Source organism: Brachyistius frenatus, unplaced genomic scaffold (assembly GCF_029030835.1).
Source record: "Brachyistius frenatus isolate BFR_SWC_R1_liver_20210118 unplaced genomic scaffold, ASM2903083v1 Contig_29, whole genome shotgun sequence".
Classification (NCBI taxonomy): Eukaryota; Metazoa; Chordata; class Actinopteri; family Embiotocidae; genus Brachyistius; species Brachyistius frenatus.
In genome coordinates this window covers 106363-130571 of record NW_027210628.1, presented here as the reverse complement: position 1 = coordinate 130571, position 24209 = coordinate 106363, and the positions used below count along the sequence as shown (strand labels likewise).

Sequence of the window (24209 nt, the reverse complement as noted above, 5' to 3'; positions counted from 1 at the left end):
TTTCACCTGTGTTTACAGAGGAATTTTGTCAGTCTGCACACAGACTGTTTTATGGAAATGAGTGTCAGTCTCATGCAAATCCTGCACTGTTTTGTTTGCAAACTGCAGGTAACAGCGAGCGCCGCCAGTTAAGACCTTATTCGTCTTGGTGACAGAGTCTCACAGTGTGGCTGGGAGCAAACACATCACACAGACAGACAGGGAGAGTCTCCGGCCGTATCTGCCAAGCAGACAAACAAAAGAAAGCAGAGGAGTGTGTTCAAAAGTTAGTTTTTAATATTAACTCGAGAAAAAAACTATTTGCCCACTTCCTCTACCCAAGTATACACAAAATAATTCATCAAAAGTAGTTCATCAGCAAACACACTCTGTAGTCACAGCTTGTGTGCTCTTGATCAACAATATTAAAAAAATACAGCAATTGCAAATCAATCATTAGAAGTAGTCGTCAGTAAATTACAGTAAAACCTACACTTTTGTGTTTCAAGGCACCTCAAAGATTTCAAAATGTAGCTACTACATCTGAAGGCAAAGTGCAGAAGTGTGTATTTCAAAACATACACAATCAACCAAACAGCAGCTGAAACCGCCACTGTGAGCTTTCCGTCAACATCTGTTCATTTCATGATTTTCAATATCAGTTTTCCGCTAAGCACACGGTGCCTTTGACGCAGACGGGGGGTGGAACTCACACTTCTGATCAATATTATAAAACTCCCTCCTCCACCCACTGACACCGAGTTCCATCTGCCACCTCGACTTGATATCGTTCCCTCCTCAGAGCCGATCGCCTGTTCCCACCATCTTTGGGTGAACTTGTTAGATGAACGTAGGACAAACAAACTTTAAGTTCATTCACTTCTGACTTTTTAAAACTGTGATCATACTTATGGTACTGATGTTAACAAATTATTAAATGTGTATTAAACTGACAGGAATTTTGAATAGAGATCGATGGCATGGGTGCAGCTACCGTATCTACCAACTTCAAGTAGTACTATTAGAAAGCTGTTCATGGCTGTATATTTGTGAAGTTTTCAAAAAGGCACATTAAAGAGACCAATTGTAGTGGACATATCAACATTTCTAGGTCTATTTCTTTGCACGATTTACAGTTAAAAATGTTTTTATTTATCTGATATTTAATATAGACTCTTAGTTTGGACTCCGTCTTAGTCAGACTGTTTCAGGCCATGTTCACAGAAATACGTCATCATTTCAAAACAATCTCTGCCCAGAGGAGCATTTTAGCACTGTTTACTGAACCAATCTCCAACCACACCTGAAAACACATATCACATGACTATTCATAAAGACTGCACATGAACCTGTGATTCGGTGACGTGCAGTGTTGGTTACGTTGGTTCGGTTTAAGGCATGAGGAGGGAGGTGATTTATGTAAGAATATCAAGGCAGGTTACAGAATGTGAAGGGTCACCAAATACAGTGACACCAGCGCTCCATGTAGTTCATAATGCTGCTGCAAACGGTAAACTGTTGCAAATCATTTTAATACGAGCGTGCATCATGTGCATGTAGGCAGTAGTAGCATTATAAACTAACTTGAGGGTGATGTCGTTTGTTTACTTAAAGAAATGGGTCGTGACGAGTCAGGACAAATAGTGACTCATAAGGCCCAAAAAGGAAGTGAACTTAAGTGTCATCGTCACCGTTTTCAAAAAACCCGTCCAGACAAAAACGCAAATCTTGAACTTTTCAAACTAAAACAGTATCAGCAGCATTTTTAGTAGTCTCTATTTTGGGGGTTCAAAGATGCTGGAAAAGTGTGGACGAAGCAAAACTTATGCATTAAAAAAACAACAACATACGAGTGTGGACGTAGACTGAGCTCCTGTCTCCTTAAGGCCTTCCTCCCTTTGAGCTAGCTCTGCTCTGATTAGGCAGTTTATGGGAGCTGCCGGCTCTGGAGGTTAAAATCCATATGCCAACAACCCACTGAAAAATCCAAGCAACCGAGGCCGCAGACTGGGTGGATGTTTGTGGGCTTATGCGAACAATCAGACATCAATTCATGTGTTTATTTGGAGATAATTTAGCATTCAAAGCAGGCTGAAGTCGGGGCATTTCACTTGCCGGGTGCATTTTTACACACTGAAGTTTTGGAGCTTTTACCATGTGTAATATAGACTTCCCCTTTAAGCACTTGAACCAGCTTTTACTGACTTTTGTTGATAGTTGTAGGCAGCAGAAAATAGCTCCAGACATGATATTGATGAGGCAAGCAGCTGCCTGTCTTTTATAAACCCCAGAGGAGCAGGTCAGGATATCTCAAATTGATGGAGAACCTAAACATTCACCTGCAGTCTGCCTCCTTACACAGAACTGTACTGCTTTACAGTCCACTTTACAATTAAGTTTGATGAAGAAATTCATCAGTTAAAGTGGGAAAATAAGTTAAGAAATGGAAGAAAAGGTGCTTTTAACAATGCAAAACTACACTTTTAAGATACATTAGCTTGCCTTTCATCCACATCCCTTTGACTTTGACTCACCGTGATTCACACTGTGTGTGGAACAATTAAAAAAAACCAACGCGTTCTCCTTTTTTTCCTCATGTAACACACGGAGTTGCATGATATAACATTTAACACAAAAGGAGCAAGTTGCCGGTTGCAAATTTTCCTGACCTCTAAAGGTGAACGTAAGGATATTATCACACGCTACTGTCATGGCACCTTGAGTGAGGCTTAATAGGAGGAAGTTGCACTGACTCTGCTCGATAGTTGAGAGAAACGGTGACGAACAGATGTGCTGAAACAGATAATGTGGAAAGAAATATTGCCAGTATGAGATAACTGTAATCAATAGGGATTTTGATTGGTAAACAATATAGGAAGAAAATCACAGGATGAGGAGGTCTAATGATAAAGATTGCATTTAAAGCATATATTTTGTGCCTGTGAGCTTCTACTATACCTGAATGTGACTGGTGGAAACACATAGAGCATTTAAAATGTGTGTGGTAGCAGTACCAATGTGTGTGGGCCCCCGTTTCCCCTTGCCCAAGTCATTACTCTGTTAATGGCAGCACAGCACTTCATAGCATGTCTCCTCCCGCTTCAATTATGGATCAATTCAGTCACCGCATGACCCAAACACTTCTTCATCTTCAAACCCAAACAAAATCAAATTGGGGAGAAAGCTGGAAGCTGAGAGAAAGAAAGAAATGAGGGTGATTACATGTTCCTTGCTCTCTGATCAGTAATCACACAGTCTTGTGTCTCCCACTTAATGTTTGCTACTTGGGAGGACGAGGAAGGGAGAGTGGAGTAGTCGTAATGGTGGAGGTGAGAGAAAAGTAGTGGAGGAGTGGGCGGAAGCATGGCCGGTGGTCTGATTGTCCAGACTTCAGAAGAAATCCATTTTTTGTGTGGGGATAGAAATCACATTTTGACCTTCATCAGAGTCTTCACTCATACAAGTTAACAGTCCAGACAGACACATGAAGCATTTTCTTCCTCCTGGTTTTCACCGCTCAGTAAAAGGTCAGATGACTCCGTAATCCCTGAGAGACTTGAGCAGCACCGTGTCCTTGACGTCGCTGAAGACCCGGCGGATGTTGTTGGTGTCTGTGGCGCAGGTGAAGTGCGGGTACAGAGTCTTCCACTCCTCCCTGTTGTCACAGTTGATGGCCTGCTGCTCGTACAGCGAGCGGATGTAGTTCTTGGCGTCTTCCAGGTCCTGCCTCTTACCTGTCACAGAGGAGAGGTGAGAGACGGAGGGGGACAACAAAAAGGCAGCAGAGGAGTAAATAAAATGGGAGGGAAGATATCAGGGAACGTAGCAGTACTTTTTACAGTCAACGTTCAGGATTCGAGTGTCTTCCTTCACTGATCCTATTACATTAGAAAAAGTTCTGCTTATGTTAAGTGTTGTTCTGATTTCTATCCCAGTGAATATTACTAAGTCAACTTGATCACTACCTGTGTCAAGTCATCATGATGGTGTGATGTACATGAAGCAAAAGTTGAAGCGCTGAAAATACCCTGCTCACTTCACTTGGAACATCACAACACCATCACACAACAGGAGTAGGGGTCCAAATGAGAGACAAAACTAATTAGTAATTAATTATTTTATCTATTTAGTGTCAAAGGTCCATCAAAAGGTCCCAGGGCCCCTTTGTAACTGTTTAGGTCAAGCTACAATCAACAAGTCAAAGATATTCAATTTAAATTGACATTAAGTTGCATCTGCAACAAGATTCGGTGGATCGAATGCAAATGAATCTGCAACTATTTTGAATATAAATTCATCAGTTTAGTAATTGTTTCAGAAAATTACCAAACATTTGCAGCTTTGGATTGTTTGCTAAATAAAACCAGCTATTGGGAGGTTTTTATACCCATTTTTACTGTATTTTATACTCATAACAATACAAAATTAGAAACAAAGCTGTGAACCATATGTGGAAAACCTGTACGCAATGACTGTTTAGATTTATTGCAATAATATATCACTGTTTTAATAATTTCAGCGTTAAATTCAGTTTCTCACTGTTCAGAAACAGGATTAGACCTTTTAACAAATACAAATACAATACAAATGTAGTTATAGCCGCAGTAATAAAGGCCACAGAGTCTTCACACAGGAACGAAGCAGCATTACCAGGAAATATCAGCCGCTGGTTGGAGATGCTCAGAGTCGCCATTAAGGTTAAATTGACATCAAGGAGCTTGACCCTGTATGAGTCATTATTTTAGCCTGCTAATGCTGGTGGTAAAACACAGTGGATACACTGCAGACACACACACAACTGCAGGTTTTCACTTGCAGTCCTTAATTCCCTACTCACACACACACACACACACACACACACACACACACACACACACACACACACACACACACACACACACACACACACACACACACACACACACACACACACACACACACACACACACACACACACACACACACACACACACACACACACACGTGTGTAGACCCGGTGTGTTTAGGTGGGGGTCCTCGGCTTGCGGGAAACCCAGTATCTGTGGTTGCCATGGGTAACAGAAGAAGGGAGGGTGGTGGAGGTTGCACGTGTGTGTGTGGGGTGGGGGTGGGGGTGTAGGGGAGGGGGGGGGCACTGCAGGGTGATGCTCTTACAGCCTTTCATACTAGCAGAGCTAAAGACTTCCGCCTCACTATTAAGCCCACCGAGTACCTGAAGTGACTCATTTATAACTGAGAGAGACAGAGAAGAAAAGGAAGGAAGGAAGGAAGGAAGGAAGGAAGGAAGGAAGGAAGGAAGGAAGGAAGGAAGGAAGGAAGGAAGGAAGGAAGGAGAGAAGACAAGAAAGCAGGAAAGAAAGAAAGAAAGAAAGAAAGAAAGAAAGAAAGAAAGAAAGAAAGAAAGAAAGAAAGAAAGAAAGAAAGAAAGAAAGAAAGAAAGAAAGAAAGAAAGAAAGAAAGAAATAACTTTCGCTATCTTTGTTGACAGCGTTGGAGAGAGACTGTTTGCAGTTGAGACTCAGGAAACACACTGGAGATGAGTTCACTTTCCAGATAATTTTTTGGAAATGATACATTTCTACTGGGTGCACTGGGATGGGATGAGATGGCGAAAGCAAATTGGCCACAGTAAAACAATATCACAGCACCGTCCACACTGTGATGAGAATAAACACCTGCAAACAACTGGCTGCAGTTGCGCCTGTTGATGCCAGTGAAACTCTTCACAGAGACACACACACACCTCAGTAACTGGACAGGTATGCACAAACTTGTTGAATCAGTCTGTTTACTCCAAGTTTGTAATTCATTATTTATGGGGGTACATCACTGCCATAAGTCAAGAGCATGCTCTCTCAGATTGAGAGCATGATTTCTTGTTTTCACAATCAATTATTGTAATATTCTCTCTCAAAGGTCTCCCCTCGGACTCAAATAGTCGCTGCTCGCTCGCGGATTTGCTGGGTTATTTCACAAAAATCCATGGAGCACAAGCAGAGATCTGAGAGCAGAAGTTTTGCGAGTGCACGGAAGCAGCCTGAGTGCAAGGCGGAGGGTTAAACTGGAGCAGAGGAAATGTGAGTGCAAGGGTACAGTTTTGAAAGTGAGCGGCGCAAACCTGCGAGCGAGCAGCGACTATTTTAATTCAAGGGAGACGTTTGAGAGAGAATATTACAATAGTTGATTGTGAAAACAAACTAGTCAGAGTCAGGGAATGTGACATTTAATTTAGAGTGGGAACATTCACAAGGCAAAGTGTGTTATGGCTGTAGACAGAGACAGTTTAGTGTTCCCAGGTTTAACCAAGTTTCAAGGATGAGACAAGCTTATCTGTAAATACAGAACATTCTGGAGGACAACATTATAACTGGACATGGGAGAAAGATGGATTGATAAGACACATTTACAGTTGTCACTGTCTCTCCTTGATCGATTTCTGTCTATAAACATTATCGATTTCTGTCTATAAACATTGTTGTTTTGCCACCCAAATTGGTGTCCTTTGACTTTTTCACTCCAAATCTACGATTTTTATCACAAAACCCAAAACTCCTCAATCCACAATTAAAGCAGCAAATCTCCATCTTCATTTTTGATTTACAACTTATCAGAATTTAGTTCTGTTTATAACCATTTATAACTAATTCTTTGATCGACTAAATGTTTCACCTCTCGTCTCGGTCTTCCAACATTTGCTGTTCCTATAGTATCAACTCACTGTAATAAATAAGAAGAAACAAATGTGAGCTGGGCTGACCTGTAAAATTGGGGAAGTATTTCTGCAGGTCAGAGGTTTGGATCTTGTCCGCCAGGATGTCGGTCTTGTTGAGGAAGAGGATGATGGAGGTGTTGAGGAACCAGGGAGAGTGGATGGTGGTGTAGAACAGAGCCAGACTCTCCTTCATGCGGTTCTGAGGAGGAGACAGGAGTTTCGATTTTATCCAGGAGTCTGCAGCGCTTTTTGCTTCAGCTCAACAGAGAAGAATTTATTAAACATAGAAGAGTTACAAAGATGTGGTTTTGAGACGATTTTGACTTAAAGACAAAGTTTTAAAGGGATGACAAGGTGAATATGAAGCAGGGAGAAATCATTCCTTTAAAGAAAGAGAAGTGGAAGTTTATCGCTGTGGACGTTAATGAATATGTTGGCGGACCAAAAAGTGTCCGAGAGGGATTAACAGTTTAGTGACAGGATGGGAGAGAAGAAGATGAAGACGAAGGTGAAAGGGCGGCTGCAGAGGCTGAGAGAGAAGAGAGAGGCTTCCTTGTACAAGAGTGAAACCTGCTGGTGGAAGGATGAAGTGACCACTGAGAGCATACAAGATACACCGATGTAGAGATTAATACATGGTCGCCAGCAGCAAATTTCAATGGATGTACTCTATTTATCCAACGTCTTGACGTCATCAAAACATCTGATCAGTTCATGAAACAGAAAAGAATGGCTCAGCGACATATAAAAGCAGCTCCTCAACATGTAGGACACAGAAACAAATGTGGCACCAAGACAGTCCTAAGAAGAAGAAGACATGAATGGAGAGAATGCAGTCCAGTACTGTAAAGTAAACATTTACAGAAATAATAGCTAAAATCAAAAAGAAAGTTTGCTGTCTCCGATTTTTTTTAAGTGTAAAATGCTGATAGACCTTTTAAACATATTTTCTATCACTAAAAGTCACCTCCCAGAGTTCAGACTCTCAAACAGAGGAAACAGGTCGGTGTTGCGCAGCTCGCACAGCTTCATCTGAGGCTTCTTGATTATTTTGCTGGCAGTGGCGACTATTTTATTCCCACTTATTGCTGTTAATCCAAGCCTCCACATTAAAACACCCTCTGTCAGAGTTTGTAAACACACTCACTGACTCACTTGAAACTGTTGTATCTCCAAAAAATAAAATTGAGTTTGTTTTTTCACAGAAGTTAAAATTTGTCGTCCAAAACTGACTGAACCAAGATGTCTGAAACTTCTAACAGTTTTAACTCGCTGACTGTCAAATACAAGCGGCTCCTTCCTCTTAGTTTTATCAACTGTAATCTCTGAATTTTCTGCATCAACCCTGAAGAGCATAAACAGAAAAAAGTGGTTAAAATTAGCTTTATATGTTAATGCAGAAGTAATAATAATAAACACTGAACGGGGCCACTCTGCATAATGAGTACTTTCACTTTTGATATTTGATGCCGTACTTGATCAGAAAGATCTGGTAAACTATCTGGTAGTAAATCCTTTATCGTGTGAGTGTTCTTTCTATTTTGTCCACCCTCGGCAGCAGGAGGCTAAAGTAGGGCCACAGTGACACATTTATATGACACAGTGCTCTTACAATGGTCTCCCTCTCCTCCAGGAACTGGTCGTACTCGCTGAGGGAAGCCAGAAAGACGAGGGAGGTGACGTTCTCGAAGCAGTGGATCCACTTCCGACGCTCCGACTTCTGACCACCAACGTCCACAATCCTGCCGGGGACCAGAGCGAGGAAGAAAGAGTTCAAACTAATTTATTCTATTCATGAAAGTAACAGTTAATAGCTGCTATTTAGCACTGATCTAGAACAATTAAAGGCAAAGTGCCAAACTAAAGAGTATCCCAAAACTTTGGGGTGTTAATATTTACAGACAGTGAACTGTGTTCTCTAAGATACATACAGAATAGTGTGAGAGAATTTAGCCAATGACAGATTTCTGTTGTTTCTGCACTTCAGATTTGAAATGATGAATGACATATTTCAGTTTGGTATCTTTGTCTCAAAAGCCTGAAAAGGACTAATTGCTTTGATTTCTTCAGGGTTACACAGAAAACCTTTTTTGTCATAATTTTTGTTGTAAAATTTCAATGATTAATCGATTAGTTAATGGACATAAAATGAATCACCGACTATTTTAACAACCAATTTATTGTTACGAGTCATTTCTTTAAATTTGTTGTCAACAAAGATTTGAAAATTAGATTAGAATTTTTTTTTTTATTTGTTTTATTATCGTATAAGCCGGGTGCAGGGTAAGCATCATTGTAACAAAGACAAAATAATAAAAACTCCATCCATTCCCTTGTGAAACTCAATGTGCTGAAGTGTTGAACCCAAACCAACCAAACAATTGTAACTGTCCCAGTACCTGTACTTCACACTAACATGTCACTCTTCTCATTTGACTTTTCTAAAGGAAGAAATTTCCTCTTCCACTTTCTCCAAAACTCACTGTAAATCCAGAAATAAAACCAAAGATTTAAAAAGAACATATCCTGTTTATACCTTCATATATATATTTATTTGGAGGAAGTATTTATTACTTAATACTTAATATTTAGTATTTTATTTTTCATTTGAGGATTTAGGTAGATTCGTTCTTCAGGTCTGAGGAGTAGATGTCATTTCATCTGGCAACACAATGTCCCTTCGAAGTGAACTTTGGATCTTTGCCTGCCGTCTGAGCCCCCCCCACGTTCAAAATAAAACACACAGAGACACCTCACTTCCCAGCAGGAGCTCTGTACAGAGGCAATCAGAAATGTGATCCTGTTGCGTCCAAACAGTCGTGAGCAGACAAAGCTCCTGCCAGAGTCAATAGTACCACCACCCCTCCCGCCCCCAGTGCGGTGAATAGTGTCGGTATTGGATTTGTTCCTGTGAGAGGTTGGTAATCTGAGGACCGGCCACCTTAGTGTGATGGTCTTGATGGTGAAGGAGTAGTCGTGGATGCCCGTGGTGGGGAATCGAACTCGCAGAACGTCCTGTTCTGTGGGGATGTAGTCCTGGGCGGAGATGCGGTCCAGATTACTCATGTAGCTGAAAGAGAGGAAGGAGAGGAGAAAAAAAAAAAGAAGTTTTACAGCAGCGCTAAAAAGTCAGTTTCTGATGCCAGAGGAGACGTCTAGTAAAACAAATGGCCTCTGTTTGCTTTACATCCAGCCTGAATCGTGTAAAGCAAACTGAAGCGACACAAGATGTATGATGAATTCGTGGTGATAGCAACAAACAGTGATTAAAAACACGAGAAGGGAGCACAGAGTCCACATCAGCCTGTGTACAGACGACGGCTTTATGGCTCGTGTTGATTCAAGCTGTCATTAGCTAATGTTGACTGCCTTTCCCTTATCGTGCACACACCGTGTCGACTGAGTTGCCGGGTAAACACAGAACACAACAGCAGCAGAGAAGATGGAAAGAAGAGGCAGGCTGAGTCCGGCCTTTGTTCTGTGAAACCTGAGATACTCTGAGTGTGAGGCTCATACCTACTGCTGTGTTAAATCTTTTCATGTCGATGAAAACAAACAATCTGAGGTTAACTCTGGGCTCTGAGCCTTTTTGGAGCCGACCCCCTAGTGTCCCTGGTTGGTATTGCAGTTTAAGGCATTTCCGCACTGGCCTCACTTTTCTGACCCCAAAGCTACGTCCACTTTTATCTCCAGTCTGTGGTCGGGACTAAAACTTATTTTCATCAGCCATTTTTCGGTTGATGATTTACTGGACAAATAGATTCATTGTTTGTTCCATATAATTTCAGAAAGTCATGGAAATGTTTTCCCAGAGCACGAGATAATATCTTCAAAATGGAAACCAGTAATCACAATCACAGCAGACGCACAGACTTTAAACAACTTGTCTAAACAGACTTTTTTTTTCTACGCTCACTTGTGAGTTTTGGTACAAAGGTCAGGTTTTGACAAAAGTAACACCTGCATGTGATCTGTTTTATTAAATGCCCACGTGATTTAGCATACAGCGTGTTGGAAAAACACAAACAAATAAAACAATTTTTTTTTTTTAAAACAGGAGCAGCATATGAACTCAGTTAATAAGTGAGAAAATATGCATATAGTGTCACATCCTTTGGAACCACTCTTAACACGGATGTCTCTAAGGTAAAGTGTGCATTAAATAATGCATTAGTTCTGCTTTTCTGATATTTATCTGTTGTTTTCTCACAGATATTCAGATGTCTATCATTGACTCCTTTATTGTGATATCACTGTTGGCAGTTTGCTGTGACAGTGTTTCATCATTAGCTAAGACAACACAGCTACTCACTACTCTGTGGAGTCCAGGAGCTGGTACTGGCAGCGCCGGCTGTAACAGGCCCGTATTCCCGAGTCTGCCCAGAGGCGGCGGATTGCGTCGACGTATCCTCGTTCCAGATGCGTGACCTGCACTGTGTTTACGTCCTGTATCCACTTGGCGTACATCTGGGGGACAGCGACAGATGTTTCGGGCGAGATGTCATGATGTACTGAATTGTTTGTGACCAAAACATTAGATATGACAGTGACAAACCTCTTAAACTAGAGGAAGCACATCCTGCTACAGGTTTCTGTGTGGAGTTTGTAGTCGAACGTGTGCTGATGGTCTATTTATAGACTACAGCATGCTGCGTGATTATTTCTGTTTCGGTGTGTTTGATGCCTCTTCTTCAGTGTGGACATAATCCCACGATTTCCACTTGATGTGATGACACCTGTGTTTATGAGTGAGTGCGTGTGCCTGTGTGTGTTGATGCTGGTGCAGGTCTGTGGCCTGGTAACCTGAGTTTACCTCGTTCTCCGGGTTGGAGTAGGGGATTCTGAGCGCTGTCATGGCTCCTGTCATGGCCTTGATGGCAGTAAAGATGTTCTGAAAGATACATTTGGCAAAGGCCTTCCTGTCCTCCTCTGAGAAGCCGCGACCGTGGATGATCCTCATCTGTCGGATGAAGGTGGTTTTGCCGCTCTCCCCAGTTCCTGAGGAGAAATAATAATGAACAAAAATACTTCCAAAATACCATCCATTAAATTAATCATTGATGTTGACTGCGGCCTTTCTTAATTCATCCTCTCTCTTTTTCTAATGGCTTCCTCGAGCTGCTCTGTTTTTCAGCCACAGTCCAAAGACAAGTTGGTCAAGTCAAGTGAATCACAGAAATGTGTGCTTTGTATGCACAAAAGAGAGCTTATTTCATAATTATGAGACAAGATCTTGAAAATGTCTGGACATGCATTTACTGATGTAAACTGTTACAAGAAACCTCAAGTATAATGTTGCCATGGATACAATAAGTAATACTGTGGGCTGCAACATATATTTTTTTTTAGCTTATATATGTTTTGATTTTGCTAAATTAGGTCTACTATGCGAGATATTAACTTCTACTGTGTATTATTTGATACACAAACAACTCACTGGATCACTGTGGTACTACCCCATCAGGCTACTGTACATATGCTCACAATTATCAGATAATTTGCTTAGAATTATGTGATCCACATCTTGTAATTATGAGATAATACGTCGTAAATACGAGAATACATTTCTAAGACTTTCTTTTGCGAATGCAGTATGATTCCGTTCTCCAGAGAATTATAGCACCTTTCAGCTCATTGTTTTGGTTTTAAGGCAACTACAATGTTTTGTCTCAACACCTGAATCGACCCTATTTTGTACACAGCCTATTTCGAACAGAGACAACTTGCCAGTGAACAAAATGAAGCTCCTAGCAGCTAAAAAGTCATTAGATTAGATATTTTTCATAATATTGTATTAAAATTTTACTTGTCTTTTTGGCAGATCATGACTCTAAATATTGAATTGTTGTTGCCCCGTGTCTGCTGGATGTGTGGCTAAGTTACAGCTTTTTGACACCTTCACCATACATTTTTTTATAATATGCCACTGTTATGTTTGCAGTCAGTCCTGCTGTCCCCAGTGGAATAGCGAATGATAATTACTTTCATTATAAATTATTCTGTCCATCATTTTCTTGTTTGGTCTTTAAAATGTCAGAAAATTGTGGAAAACATTGACCGGTGTTAGACTGTATAAAATATACTGTTTCTTATGCCCTTATACGACTGTGCAACTTCAGGTTTATACATCATAAAGGATCAGAATGATGGACTTTGTGCATAAACTGTATTACTGCCCGCAATGTTCATGTGTGTATATGTTTACTGATAAAGAGGAACAGATCACCATACCCAAAGATCTGAGTCATCAGGAGGGAGGCATACACGCACATGATAACAAAGATATGGCAGTTAGAAGATGATGTTCAGTTACATGACACCAAGGCCAGAAAAACAAGTGCACCACAAACTAGGCAGGCTTCCTCCCACCTAGAGCGCTGTCTCACAGGAATGGCTGAGATCGTGTGTCGAGAGGCTGGGACTGGCCTGTGCACCAACAAGAGAGAGTGAAGTCTAAACCACGGCCCCTTTCCAACAGTTTTTTGGACCAACAGATAACAGCACATTTTCATATAAAACTCTGTATAACAGTAAGATGGGTACTCTTCTCTGGATCGATGTTCAGCAAGCTTAACTGTGTGCTGCTCACGAACTGAGAGGTTTCCCTGTACAGGATGACTTTTGACTCTCCAATTGTTGTAATAAATCAACTTGTAGGTTGACGATTCTCGGAGTAGTTCTTTCACAAATCAACGAACGCGCTGACACCGGTATTTCCCAAAAGCTGAGGGTGCACCCTAAAATGTTTTGTTTTGTCCCGACCAAGAGTTCACAACTAAAAGATATTAAGTCTTATTGTCATGGAGGAATAAAGAAACAAACAAAACAAAAAATCACCTTCAAGAAGCTGGAATCAGTGACTAGGTGGTCAGAAAAACCGACTAATGGAGTTTAGAGTTGCAGATAAACATCAATTAAATGTGATGTTGAGCAGGTTGGGTTTGAATCGTACGTCTCCGCTGGAAGAAAAAGTCAACCACGTTGTTGGATGAATACTCAATAAGAAATAACAGGATGCCGAAGGAGACTTTGTTTCACAGTTAGCAGAGTTTTTTTTATATTTGTTGTTAAATAGGAGGCTTCAAACTAAAATATAGAAGTGATGTTTTAGAGAATATAATTAAAACACATCATAGATAAAGACTCTCCTTTGAGCCATTGCTGCTAAATGACTCATTCACTGATCAACTCATTAGCAACGAGCATCAGGAAGCTACAGCTTCGTTTCTCAGCTGTATTCAACGGTTACATGATAAAAAGCTAAAAGCCCTTAAAGGAAATCCATTAAACCATAACAGAAGAACAAAGTGACTGACAGATGCTGCTGAACGCTTCTCTATAACATGCACACTTTGTCTCTGCTTATCATTTCCAGAGTGAGTGGGAGAAGAAGTGCCTCAATTGGAGATGCTCAGGTGACTGAGCGGTGCTGTTTGGATGTGTCATTTTTAACGATACAGGAAATAATATTTCAATATTATTGTTGACGGGATCTCCAGATCATTGCAGGGTTTCCCCCTGATCCTTATACATCTTATTTATGTACTTGGCTGATAACAGACTAAACACAACAAACACATTACACACATTAAACATGTGACCATTTACTAGTTGTAGTTTCGCTGAGTGTTCCTTCGCTCTTTCGTTACAGTGAATTACATTTTACCAACAGTCGTGGTCTTTCAAAATAAAACACTGCTGGACACCATCAGCCCAGTTGTCGTATTAAGATGCTGTGGTTTATATCAGTGCAGAAACAACTGGTTGTTTAACTGATTATTCAATTGAAAGAAGTAAACAATACTTGTGATAAAAGATTAAATGTCATTTATAAGCAAGAAAAAAAGCCAAATATTCTCTGGTTTTGTAAAATGTAAGAATTTGCAACTTTTCTGTGTTTTATTTCATTCTAAACTGAGTATCTTTAGGTTTTGAACTTTGGGTCAAACAAAAACCATTAATCAATCATCAACACATTAATCAATAACAAGTCAAATCAATAGTTGCAGGTGTTGAATAAAAGAAATAGGATTTTTCTTTTGTCTCATAAGACTCGGAAACAATCTCATTCAGTGTGAGAAACATCCTCACTTTAGTTCCATATCAATATTGAGGAAATGCCTTGATGATTAATAAAATGATTATGAGGATAAAAATTGTAATTCAATGAAAAATGCATCTTCCTGGACCTCCTTTTTAATTACTGAGAATTTTATGAAGTTAATTATTTTCCTTGTTCATTAATCCATTCATTAATTTACTCAATTAATCAGTTAGCTTGAGGTTGTAAAAGAAAAGTCCATCACATTTCGTTGAGACCAAAACGATGTTTTTAAATTGCTTGTTTTGTCTAGCAAACAGTAGAGAAGCCACGGATATTAAGTTACGGCCACACGACAAGTAAAAGTCCATTTGTCAGTTCATTTTTTTACGGTCGACTAATAATTTCAGCATTATGTCCCTTTAATCCAAATTTAACTATCAGCCCATTGATATCTTCAGCCCGTGAATTTGACTGCATCTGACTTGATGAACGTAAAAGGCCGGTCTGCTGCTAGTCAGGTCCTGAGTCGTCTAACCAGTTGTAAAATAGGCTTGTAGCTATATGGGCTGTGTGTTTCCAGTCCCCAGTTTGCAGGTATAACCAGCCCCAATCCGGACCATTCTTCTCCTACTCACATGATGACACATGCCTCGCATAGTTTTGTCACTGTCTGGGCTGCGGGCTACCAAACAGGCCAAGCAGTTTTAATTTGTATACAGGGCGTTTCTTGTCAGATTTGAATGCCATCTAATGTCTATTTCACTTGCTCTACTGTGTATTTTTTCTGCGGCTCTCATGTATATTAGTGTGACGGCCTAACAGCAGTGTGAGGTGCTCTGTGTGCAGGCACTGACCCAGGAGCAGGATTTTAATCTCTTTTCTCTCCTTCTTCTTCTGATGCTTGAGGATCCTCTTGATCTCTTTGTCCACAGCGACGGTCTTCTTCTCTTCCTCGGACAGGCAGCAGGCACAGGTGCTGCGGCACCACCACCACCAGCCCGCCATGGCCGAGTGCACTGAAATTACAGTTAATGGATAACCCATCAGTTCTCATGAGCCGATAAGGGCTGACAATAAACCAAAGACGCCCAGAGCCCATTTGATATTCATAATAAAATCTATTGCGCCCCACTTGATTCATCAGGGCCTGTCAGGATTTATCACACAGCCTGAGATCTTTACACACATAAACCAGATGTTAACTTTAAATGGTTCTTTGTGTATCATGAGCTCAGTATAACGCCTCAGCCGTCTGTATCTTTAAATTCTTCACATAACTAACTGTATTTCCTATCACCTCAAGCTGCCGTGTCTATACAAGTTTGTTCGAGGGCAGTTTGGACGTTACACACGGAACACAACGCAGCTCCGTACCTCCAATCAGTGTGTCACACTCCCTGAAGATGAGCAGGTCCGGGCTCTGATTGCTCTTCGCGGTCCATGTCCCAGCGTGTCCTCCCCTGTCCCTCTCCCCCCTGCGGCTAACAGCTCCCGTCGCCGGAGCTCACAGGCGGCGTCATTATCCAGAACTGACACGGACTTTAAACACACGAAACAACCTGCAGCTCGGGAAAGTCCACCGCGCCTACATAGGAATGTGCTGCCGCCGCGCTCCGCTCAAAACACTCCGTAACGGGAATGCGCTCAGCGCGACGCAGCGGAAAGGAGGCAGGCGCGCCGAAATTGGACGCTTGCGCCTATAAAATAAGAGCACGTTGTTTCCACTCCATTTCACTGTGGGTCGATACGTAAAAGTTGACACAAATACTGACGACAATTGCACTTTACCTGAATATTGTCATTTCATGCTTTAAATTTACACATTATTTCAATATTTAACATGTACTTTTTTTTTCTAACAGCTGTAATTAGGCCTGCTATTCATTACAGATTCAAAACATATCCCTCACATTCAATGCCCTTTTCAATAATGTATAAAATAGTTACCAACAGTTTGATAGACTACAACACTGAACATTCATTAATAATAGTAGTCCACTTACTAACTCTCAGAGGGGGGATTTTCTGCCTTTGAGTCTTTACTTGTATTCTTCTTTTTTTTTTTTTTTTACAGTTAACGGTCATATTTATTCAAGTAGCGAGTACTTAAGTAACATTTTGAAAGAATAACTATTACTTGTAAAAGAGATACTTTAATCTCAGAAAGTGATCTGAATATTTCTGGCACCAAAGCACATGTTTAAAAAGATAAAGTTTGAAGAGAAAATCCATCCTCTTTATTATCATCATTATTGTTATAAATATTTGTGGTATTATTATTGGTTACAGGAACATGATAAGAAAAAAACAGGGAGATGATCAAAAGTCACTATTCTCATGTCAGTCCAACAATCTGAAACTTAATTTACCCTGCAGTATGTTCTTATTGATCCAGCCATCAACTACACCTGTGGTTGTAATGACATCACATGTTACACTGTGACTGAAGTTGTGACATGCTTTAAAATATTGCCAGGGGAGGGCAGCAATAGTTTCCTTCCCTTCAGACATTGATTCATCGTTGATACTGAGCACTCCTCGGCTATATTCTTCCAAAGTAAAGAAGAAGGTCACAGGTCTTACGGATCTGTTTGTTCATGACGTGAACAGATATGACAGAGTACACAATACTACAAGTGAAACCAATACCACTACAACAACTTTTATGTAATGACCAATGTCTGTGGCTCAGTGAGGACATTTCGCCAGCCAAAGCCTGGTTCATGGCGTTTTTAATGTTTGTGACACTTTGTACATAAAATATACAGTATACTACTTCACTGGCATTGCAGCCTACCCGGCACCATTCAGAGCAATACAAGTCTCAGTAATTTCACAAGTTAAAGACAAGTTAAGGAAAAGATGAAGTGGTGCGCAGAGCAGAACAAAATTCACAAAGTTAGGTTTAATGGCAGAAGTTTTCTTTCCAGTTTGAGAATATTTCTGCAAAATAGTCACTCCAGAATAAGACTCGATAATTCAAATCACTTTTTTTTTTTTTTTTTTTACTTTGTTGTTTTGCATACGTCTATATAGTCTACAATTTGTGGCGAACACCAAAACATTAGGCCAGATATCAATATTATTTTGAAAAGATTGTACCGGAACTGGATTCTGTTGAATTCAGTTTGTTTGACAGTGGTCTGCACGAGTGCACTGCGTCCGCGGATAAAGTTTCGACGGCTTGTTTCTGCTGCTGCAGAGGCTGCCCTGCTTCATGTTTCAGGTGAGCTGAAGTGAAATCATGGACACAGATATTTTTTATTGAATTATTCTTGAATTTTGAATTTTCTTCATCACGTTAATTTTGTGTCCTTTCTATTCACTTTTTAAAATGCTTTTCATTATATATCATATAAGAATTTCCATGCAAAACATTTTGATCAAGTTATTAAAACATTAAAAATACTAACAGCTAAATTATACAGACGTATTAGGCTACATGTGATCAAATATGATTAATTAGAACACACCCAAAATACCTCAAACACATGACAAATCACTCACTATCAGAGCAATTTTTCATAGTGCAGCGAAGATTAAGTGTACAGCGGGTATTTTGTCACTCCTACTCCTTGGCTGCTATTTGGGTGTCAATCTTTTGTCTCGGCAGCAGAACCGGTTTTTCCAGGTGTTCATGGTTTCAAATTGTGAGATCACCTGAGCCCTGCACTGCCATGGGAACAAGGTGAGGTTAAGAGTGAGAGAGGTGTGTATGGTGGGGTCCTGTTTAGTGTTTTACAGTAAAGTAAGTGAATAGAGGTTCAATAAAAAACATTTTGCAGTGAACACAATGAAAGTTTACAGAGGGGTTATTCCTGTAACAAAGTCCCTCAAGATACTCGCCATCTGTTTTGTATCTTGTACGGTTGATATTTGAGTAGATCTATATGTAGTTTAACAAAACGAGTTACATAATGGCACTGAAGGTGTGCCTACTGAAGTTGTAGTGTTTTTATAAGGACATCAATCTGTATTTAGTTTTTACTGTATATAAACATTAATATGATCTGATCTTTGCATGCAGTTGTGTTTTGCATTTTATGTGTTGTTGGAAATAAGAAACACAGAAAAATATTTTTTTTACTGTAATATATTATTTCAGTTTCATAATTATTAGCAATAGTGCTAACACTAATATTCTTTTTAGTGACTTTGTTCTTTTTTTTTTTTTCTTACTCCTTTTATCAAAGATGTGTTTAATATCAGTTCATCATGGCAAAACCAGTGTTAAGAAAGAAAAAAAAAGGGATTCAGAGTGTGAAGGAGAGAGAGAAAGGCCTAAAAAGAGTGGGCCATGAGGAACCCTGAGTGGGTGTGGCCTGACTGTAACTGTCAGCCTCATACTTCCAGGTACAGAAAGTAAATAACTGTAGTGTTCATCTGCTGACAGAAGTGAATCCAAATCTCTTAAGGATACTATACATAGTAGAATTACAGTATAAAGAGCCTATAGGTCCTGAATTATATTTTAAATCTTGAATACCTGCAGCAGTAACCGAGACTTTGTCAGCCTGTCAATGGCTGCTGAGGGAAACAGAAGATATTTTCATTTCAGAAGACTTTTGAAGAAAAGATCATTTTTGGAGACTTAAATAAACTTTCACAATTCCTCACATTAACCTAAGAGAAGCTCTTAAAATCCTTTGGAAAAAATAAGAAGCTGAAAGACACACAGACACACAACAGAATAGAAAGGCTTAGAAAAAAAAATAGAAACATAGGGACATAAGAAGGTCAAGGCTTTAGTTATAAATTGCAGCTTAGTGAGATGTGGGCTGGCAGGTCTGCCTGTAATGTCATGAGTCATGTCTGAAGATTCTCGTCAGCATTTCAAGTACGAGTCTGTTGACATCCTTTTTCATTCTTTGATGTTACACTATGCATTTTTGGTATATGAGCCTCAGGAGATCAGACACCTTAGTCAACTTTAAACTTTGATTTAGATATAATACAATCACATTCGTCTTATCTTTCTAAATATTTTATTTTAATTATTGAAATGCTTAGCTGTAGTTGAATTTACTTGATTGCTTGATTATTTCTGCAGCCACACCCTGTACGGTGGTTGGACAACTGAACCAAAGTGTCAAAGGTCCACTTAACCCACAAAACCTGATGGGACTTTTAGAAATTCAATAACAGACACATAGTAACTTCTAACAGATATAAAACAACTACAAACAAACATAAAATGACAATAAACAGGCTTTAAATGACAATAAATTGACAAAAAAATGACCTTAAATACACGCAAGGACTACAAAGAGATTCAGAACAACAAACAGACATAAAAAAAATTTAAAAAAAACTACAGGCAGACATAAAACAACTAAAAACAGATATAAAACAAGTGCAAGTAGTCAAACAACCACAAATGAATATAAAATTACAAGAGAGGCTAAAACAACTACATAAAGACACAAAACAACACATAATGGGGCAAAATGACCTGTTGGGATACAAAATCACAACAAACACACATAAAACAACCTCACAGATGACGACACACAACATGACCTCAGATATTGTGACTATTTGTGTGTCAGACTAAATCTTTGTTGTCAAAACAGATGCAAAACAACAACAGGATGAGAAGTTTATAGTTGTTGTGTGTCTATTGGAGTCCTGCTATTATGTAAAGGGACTGCTTGTCTCCTCATCTGACAATACCCTATATAGTCTTCAAATGAGACTACAGGTAGTAAGGTTATGAATTCCTTTTAAACATAAAAGGGACACAAACCAAACACAGAGAGAACTTTGTTCAGTGTGACGCATCAAAACTTCACTGTTGCGACTCCATCGCATGTCCACAAGATGTCACTTGGCTCAACCACATTGTCTGCTGGCTCTCATTCACACGGAGGGACTTGACACGGTTGGAACTGCAACTGGTGATGACAGTAAAGCGCTTCAGAAATATTTGGCCTTTCGTCGCACTGCTCCTCGTCCCTGGTCAGAGATGAACGAAACATCAACAGGAAGAATGAGAAACCTTTAACTGAAGAGTAACAAGGAGGAGGAGTTTCCGTCATGGTTTGGGTGGATTCATGGAGGGAAACTATCACTGCTAACACACATTTTCACCTCTGAATTCACTTTCATTTAAACATTTCAAAGTTACCAACTCTTCTATACATGTACGTTTACTTAAAAATGCCTTTGAAATAGTTGTGCTTTCATTATTTCCAAATTCTGCTACTTCATGCCGCTACTTCACAACATTTCAGAGGCTACTATTGTTCTTTTAATACTTCATTTCCCAGTTACTGTTAAGATGAAGAGACTTTATATGCAAACATAACATGTAAAATATAATAGTACGGGTTAAAGCCCCCCAACCGATTTAGTAGTTTAAAAAAAAAGTAGCTTACATGGCGTGGTGGCCATTTTGAGCGTCTCGCCATGAAACTACAAGTTGCTGTAACTTTTATGTACATATTCCGATCTTCCTCAAACATTACAAGTTTGATAAAAGTCCTGCCCTGAAGACACCTGTATGGTAATATTCGCTCATAGTCATAGCGCCCACTGCTGGCAATAGGAAATGACATATTTCATACTTTCATGTGCTTTGTCAAACTGGTTGATCACATCGACATCAAATCGGGTCAGAATAGTTTTTAGTTTTTAGACATTGATGATGATATATTGAGAAGCCCGTGCTTTTTTGTGAAAGGGCGTCGCCAGGGCAATGCGGCAAAGTTTGATGTTTCGCCATGACACAGGAAGTTGATGTTTAAAGTCCGGGGATGCTCCTAACCTCACGAAACTTTGCACATGCGTCAAGCACCAACTTTGATGAGGGTTTTTTTTGTATGTTAAAACCGCTAGGGTAGGGTAGGGTAGGGTAGAGTTGGGTTAGGGGTAATGGTTAGGGTAGGGTAGTGTTCTGATGAAGTTTCAGAGTGACTCCTCCTTTCTGTCTCAAGTTGCTGCTGAAGGGTGTGACTCTTTGTTTTTTAAGCTTCATATATCTGGTTGCCACAGTGTGAAACTCTGATGTTTTCAACCTCCTTCCTCATTTAATTTTGCTTCTTCTCCAGCAGCTTCACCTGTCTCCTCTCATCAACCAGCTGGTTCTGGGTTTCTTCTAGTTCTTTGCCAAGTTTGATCCTCAATTTCTGCTCGCCGAAACACTTGGCTCTTTCTTTGCGAAACAGATCGCTCTGCTCCTCTTCCCGGGTCTTTGCTTTGTGGCACTCGACGGTCAAATATTCAATCTGATTCCAGAGTTCTTTGTTTTCCTTTGCTTCTGACTTCAGGTTGTTGGAGAGCTCTGTGAGGCTCTGCTCCTGAGAGACGCTGTGTTCCTCGGCCCTTTGCAGCTTAGCCTTCAGCTCTTCCACCTGTTTGAGTAGAGCTTCTCAGTAGGGCTTCTTTCTCTTGGCGTTTCCTTTCCTTTTTTGTTCCTGAGAACTTGTTAAAAATCTGCTGCCATGTAGCCCCAAATCAAACCCCAAACCTTCTTGCTGAGAGGCAACAGTGCTAACCACTGCACCACCAATCTTCCCAGGAGTTGGTCTGCATTGTGACAACTCTTTGCCTCACTGCAACTTATAACTCCACCATCCACAAATATTCAGTCAAATGCGACCAAAATTGCCGCAGACATTCTTTGGATAATAGATATACGTGTTTTCAAGGGGGTCTGCAGTGATATTAAATATCTTCCTGTAATGTGCAAGTGAATGCAAAACGTTTTCAATTTCTCCAAACGTTTCAACTTCACTAAAAGTTTAATCACCATCAACAGGCCAAGGTGGAATTTGAACCATTAATAGCAACCTGGGTGAAGAAAATGGGAAAAGACGTCGTAGCTGTTCAGCAGATGTTGAATGAACTGAAACAGCTGGCGTTTGATGACTCAGGGTCATGGTTGTAGAAAGCAACTGGGGAATTGTTTAGTTAATTTCTAATTGTTACACAATTTATCTGATCCCATTTCATATGTGTCACATTACAAAGTACATACTGTTTTGTCATACTGGAAAACACGAGACACTTAACTTATCCTATCATCTGTAACTGAAGGATGAAAGCCACTTCAAATATTGACAGTATCTTGGATGCTGCTTGTTTTGTTTGTTGACACAAGTGTTATTTTAGGGAGAAAGCCAGAGTTGATAGTCAAAGTGTTATGTAAAATTATTTTTTTTGCTCATTTTGGTCATGAAATGTTGTGCCACCGTGTTGCAGACAGTGGTGGAAGAAATATTCAGATCTTTTACTCGAGTAAAATGATTATAACAAAGTAAAAAAAAGAAGAAGTTTAAATTAAAAGTGCTTTACTTATGTAAACGTTCAGAAATGTTATCAGCTAGATATAATTAAGGTATCATATGTAAAAATAATTGTTACACAGAATATAAGTGACTTATCATTTATTAAATGATTAAGTTATTAGTTTTGATTTAAAACTATGTAAGTAGTAGTTTAGTGGTTTTAAAATAAAGGAAATACCATTTCGAGCACAAGTAGGTTATGACAAATTTGAAAACCAATTTTTTTTTTTCATAAACAAACTGTCAGTGATGGAGGAAATATTCAGGTGCTTTACATAAGTACTAATACAGCACTGTGAAAATACTCAAGTACTACAGTAAGTAAAGGTCCTGCATTCAAAACCTTACGTAAATAAAAGTATGTAAATTTGATCACCAAATGTTAATTTTACTGTCGTGGTTATTAAGGGTAATGCTAATTTTAAGTACTTTACTGTTTGGTAGTTTAATCTATAGTAATGCATCAATGTATGATTGGACCGCCGTTGTACTGTGAAAACCACATGTCTCAGGTCTTGCTTTTTAGTTTCAAGTGGGGTTTTTAAAAAGTTTCTAAGTTTATTTAGCTCAAGAAAGATGAGCATTTTCTTAAATCACGTGGGCAGGCTATATTTCATTATTCGGTTTATCAGAAAAATTAAAATAAAATAAAAAAAAAATCACCAAATGGATTTCACGAGAGATGAAGGATATTGCATTTAGAAAAGTAGTAACTATAATCTGTCAGACAAACGTTTTGTTGAGTAAAAAGTACTAGATTTGCCTCTGAGATGTAGTGGAGTGGAATGAAGCTGCATAAAAAAAAAAAAAAAAAAAGGAAATATTCAAGTAAAGTACAAGTACCTTGAATTTCAGAGACACCCGGCTCCGTGTGGCTCCGGGTGTGCTGCTCTCTGACAGCAGATGGGCGTTGCCCGTCCAGTCAGATGTCAGTCGCCTCCGCTGACACGCCTCCAAGAGGACGACTTCCTCTCAAGCAAACTTGGGGAATTTAACCGTCCAGGAAAGGCCCGCCTACGACGCCCACACGCTCGGTTTTCATTCGCTCTACCCGTTGTCAATCAATTATATCCCAGGTGACGTCAGCGTCACCGCCACACCGGGGCTGTGAGGAGGAGTGGGTGACGAGGAGCGTCCACCAGCACCAGGAAAAAAAAAGAAGAAAAAAGACCAGGAGCCAGAAAAT

At 39.8% G+C, this 24209-nt stretch overlaps 1 protein-coding gene and 1 long non-coding RNA gene across 2 annotated transcripts; both read right to left on the bottom strand.

Annotated features, from left to right (window-relative positions):
* Window positions 1-254: 254 nt before the first annotated feature.
* Window positions 255-16300, bottom strand: gna15.1 (guanine nucleotide binding protein (G protein), alpha 15 (Gq class), tandem duplicate 1). Its single transcript, XM_069698957.1, has 8 exons — window positions 16110-16300; window positions 15590-15751; window positions 11505-11689; window positions 11004-11158; window positions 9633-9761; window positions 8304-8433; window positions 6737-6890; window positions 255-3713 (listed from the first exon to the last, which is right to left on the bottom strand). Exons 2-8 carry the CDS (start codon window positions 15738-15740, stop codon window positions 3508-3510), a joined length of 1110 nt encoding a protein of 369 aa, XP_069555058.1. The 5' UTR covers window positions 15741-15751; window positions 16110-16300; the 3' UTR covers window positions 255-3507.
* A 1150-nt stretch (window positions 16301-17450) lies between these two features.
* Window positions 17451-23985, bottom strand: LOC138621148 (uncharacterized). The gene is made up of 2 exons (XR_011310924.1): window positions 23867-23985; window positions 17451-20690 (listed from the first exon to the last, which is right to left on the bottom strand). It is a non-coding gene; the product is annotated as an uncharacterized lncRNA (long non-coding RNA).
* Window positions 23986-24209: the final 224 nt, after the last annotated feature.

What these genes read in the sequence shown, in the direction of transcription:
- gna15.1 (XM_069698957.1), bottom strand. Translation starts at nt 15,740, where the DNA reads ATGGCGGGCTGGTGGTGGTGGTGCCGCAGCACCTGTGCCTGCTGCCTG. An exon ending in CTCCTGGACTCCACAGAGTA is followed by an intron (nt 9,762 to 11,003) that starts GTGAGTAGCTGT and finishes CCTCTCTTTCAG; the next exon opens with CTACATGAGTAATCTGGACC. An exon ending in ATACTTCCCCAATTTTACAG is followed by an intron (nt 3,714 to 6,736) that starts GTCAGCCCAGCT and finishes CCTCTGTGACAG; the next exon opens with GTAAGAGGCAGGACCTGGAA.